Below are 3620 nucleotides of genomic sequence, written 5' to 3' on the forward strand. Positions count from 1 at the left end.
TTTTATGTTAATACTTCATCTCCAATTTAAAATTGAACACATCTGATGTTTATAGTCACCCTGAAGACGAGTTAAAAATATCAAGACTGACAGCATTCTCTGTGGCTTCATCAGTCCCAGTGACTACAGAACAGAGTACAGTGTAAATGCACATGGATTTAAGTCTCTATTCTTCCCGTGTTCCTCTTTCTTTGGAAAAAATATTGTGGCATTTATTAGGAGAGTAGCCATACATTTATAATTATAGGAAAGGCAGTGTCATAAAACCATGCTTATAAATATGAATGAATTGTGTGTGTGTGTGCACGTACGTGAAGGTATGCATTCCCACGTTTTTGTGTAAGAAAGAAGAGGGCTATGTGTTCATTTTATGACTAATAGTATTGCTTGATTTTGATTCTTGAGTTTTTCTGCTTGGGAACTACATTAGTGTTGCAAAAAAATTTCCATTTGAAGTTATTTCATTGTTCAAAACTTACCACAATTTAAATATTTGTACTATTTCACAGATCAATCAATCACACCAATGCCATATTGGATTCATGGAGCAAGTGAACAATGTGACAGAATTCATCCTGCTGGGCCTGACCCAGGACCCTCATTTGTAGAAACTTCTCTCTGTTGTATTTTTGGTCATCTACTTTCTCACCCTGCTAGGCAACCTACTCATTGTTGTGACCATCATCACCAGCCCAGCCTTGGGTTCCCCCATGTATTTTTTTCTGTCCTTCTTGTCCTTTGTAGATGGCTGCTGCTCTTCTACCATGACCCCTAAAATGATAGTTGACTTACTTGCTGAAAAGAAAACTATCTCCTTTAGTGGGTGCATGACTCAGCTCTTTGCAGAACATTTCTTTGGGGGAGTTGAGATCATTCTGCTCACAGCGATGGCCTATGACCGCTATGTGGCCATCTGCAAGCCCCTGCACTATATGATCACAATGAACAGGCGAGTATGTGGCCTCCTGGTGTCTGTGGCTTGGGCTGGAGGATTTCTTCATGGTCTGATCCAAACTCTTTTTGTGGTCTGTTTGCCCTTCTGTGGCCCAAATGTCATTGATCATTTCATCTGTGACCTTTTCCCCCTCCTGAAACTCTCCTGCACAGACTCTTACATGTTTGATCTCTTTGTGGCTGCCAACAGTGGGCTGATGTGCATGCTCATTTTTGCTATTCTCATCACCTCCTATGTCCTCATCCTTTGCTATCTAAAGACTCGCAGCCCTGAAGAACGGAGGAAAGCTCTCTCCACCTGTGCCGCCCACATTGCTGTAGTCATCCTCTTCTTTGTACCTTGTATATTCATGTACTTTCGGCCCATGGTCATCTTTCCCATTGACAAAGTGGTGGCTGTGTTTTCTACTATGGTGTCACCCATGTTAAACCCTTTAATCTACACCCTCAGAAACACAGAAGTGAAAAATGCTATTAGGAAACTCTGGGGCCAAAGAATCATCTTGGGCAACAATTCATATGAATAGAATGAAATATAACCAAGTCCACTTAAAAATAGAAACTCCTTGACATTCATGAATTAGTGACCAAAATGACTTTGCTAGCCAACATAAAGTTTTCATTACAGGTGTAAATCCAGTAGCTTCTGTATGCAATACAATGAGTGTCTACAAAGCTTTGGGTGAAATGCATTACCAACAGGCCAGGTAGTTGCAGTATTTCAACAAAGAGATTTAATAGCTCAATACTTTGTACTGCACAGTATAAATCCCATCCACCAAATTTCAGGTCACTATTCCTATGAAAAACAGTGAACAATCATAAATGAATTAATTTGGAGAAATGTGAATCATTGAGGCACATTCATAAATTAAGGATATGTTGCATAACTCTAAGGGGCACCAATTATCTTAAAATCTTCCTATTTCCAAAAATTATTTTCTCTAACAAAAGTCATGGAGGGAACTAAAATTCTTCCAGATACAGACATACTGGACACTTGAACATTATTTCTCAGATAAAAGATACTTTGGAGAAAATTTTTCTACACACTACGTTACCTTCCAAATAGCTCTTCTGGGCTGAATTTGTGTTTTAGGTAATAGGGACAAAGGTAGCTCACATGCGCATGCGTGCATACACACACACACACACACACACACACAATTGATGATATCTGAATAATCAAGGCAGACTTACTGCACATTCAAATTTGAGGGAACAAAAGAGAAAAAAATATATATTAAGGTTAAGACTAGAACATAAGTCCTGCAAATCTTATAGTCATCACTTCTACTGTCACATAGATTGAATTAAAAAGGGCTCCTTTTCAGAACCTATGTCTTTTGTTAAGTATACATTTACAATGGATTTCTACACAGCCTTTAAAAGAAATGACATTTACAGGGAAAAAAAAGGTATAAATGCAAATATTATTCAACTCAGAAATTCAAAGGTTGAATGTTTTCTCTCATATGCAGAAGCCAGAGTAAAATAAAAGAAAGGTGGAGGGAAGAGTAAGATAACATGAGAATCCAACCAAACACAAATTAATAGATCAGTGAAAGGAAGTAGAGGAAGGAGAATGGAAGAGGGAGAGAGAACAGGAGGGAAAAGGGGAAGGAAAAAGGGGGGATCGTGAACTGAAATTGATTCCCATGCATGCATGTGTGTGTCAGGATGAAACCAACGACTTTGTATATATTACATGCAGGTGACTTTCAGCAGGTTAATAAAACATTGATTTCAAATTGGACTTGAGATTTCCTCAGTTATGGATAACCCATTTGGTGATCATGAAGTGTCAGTGTGCAAAAGCTTTACTTTCTCTCCACATTCTTTTAAGTAGGATCATTTTGCAGAAGTGACTGGCACATGTCCCATACAGACAGAACTAATTAGCAGCCAATTCTTAATCCATAGCTTTCTTTTCCCCTCCTGCAGCAAGGCTGAAAGATGAACATTGAGAGGAAAGGGTCATACTGAATAACCCCATGGAAGACAACTGCGTTAGAGAAATTCACAATCTTTCATGGATGAAGAAGAAATAAAATTATATGTGTTAAAGCACTAGGATTTTTGTTTTGTTATCACAAAAAATGCATCTAATCCCAACTAAGGCATAAAATAACTTCATCCTTTAAAGACTCATCAGTATTAAGAAAAGAATAGGTTAACATAATATTTGCAGTTATCTCAATCTCCTATAGTGTAGGGTGTGTAAATAGCAATCCTTATAAAACCAAATCCACAGAGGGACTTTTTGGGTTCAATGTAATTAAATTACACATTTAAAACACAAATTTATATAACTTCTTCATATTCCTATTATCTACAATACAAGGCAAATACTGAAGAAAATTCTACAACTTTATACTACAGCAGGGCCAAGAAAAATTATGACCGCCAATGTGAGCTAGGATTGTAAAGCCTCCAGGGCATATTCCCTCAATAGCTCCTTTTTTCCTACATGTTTTTCTTAGCTTATACTCCAATTTTCCAACAATTCCCTATGATCTATATTCTACTATATTTCCTTGAATCGCAGAAGTTTATGCTTGCTACTTGTCAGCAAAAAAGACAAAACAACATCATTCTTTCAATCTTAAGTTTCTCAATCAACATTTGTATCCAGTTTCTAACCAAAAGAGGAAAAAATAAGACTT

At 37.3% G+C, this 3620-nt stretch overlaps 1 protein-coding gene across 1 annotated transcript; it reads left to right on the forward strand.

The window, feature by feature from the left end:
• Nucleotides 1–542: 542 nt before the first annotated feature.
• LOC101958271 (olfactory receptor 4C5-like) lies at nucleotides 543–1481 on the forward strand. Its single transcript, XM_021720974.2, is given in 1 exon segment — nucleotides 543–1481. A coding segment is annotated over 1 exon segment (939 nt).
• Nucleotides 1482–3620: the final 2139 nt, after the last annotated feature.

Source organism: Ictidomys tridecemlineatus, chromosome 4 (assembly GCF_052094955.1).
Source record: "Ictidomys tridecemlineatus isolate mIctTri1 chromosome 4, mIctTri1.hap1, whole genome shotgun sequence".
NCBI lineage: Eukaryota > Metazoa > Chordata > Mammalia > Rodentia > Sciuridae > Ictidomys > Ictidomys tridecemlineatus.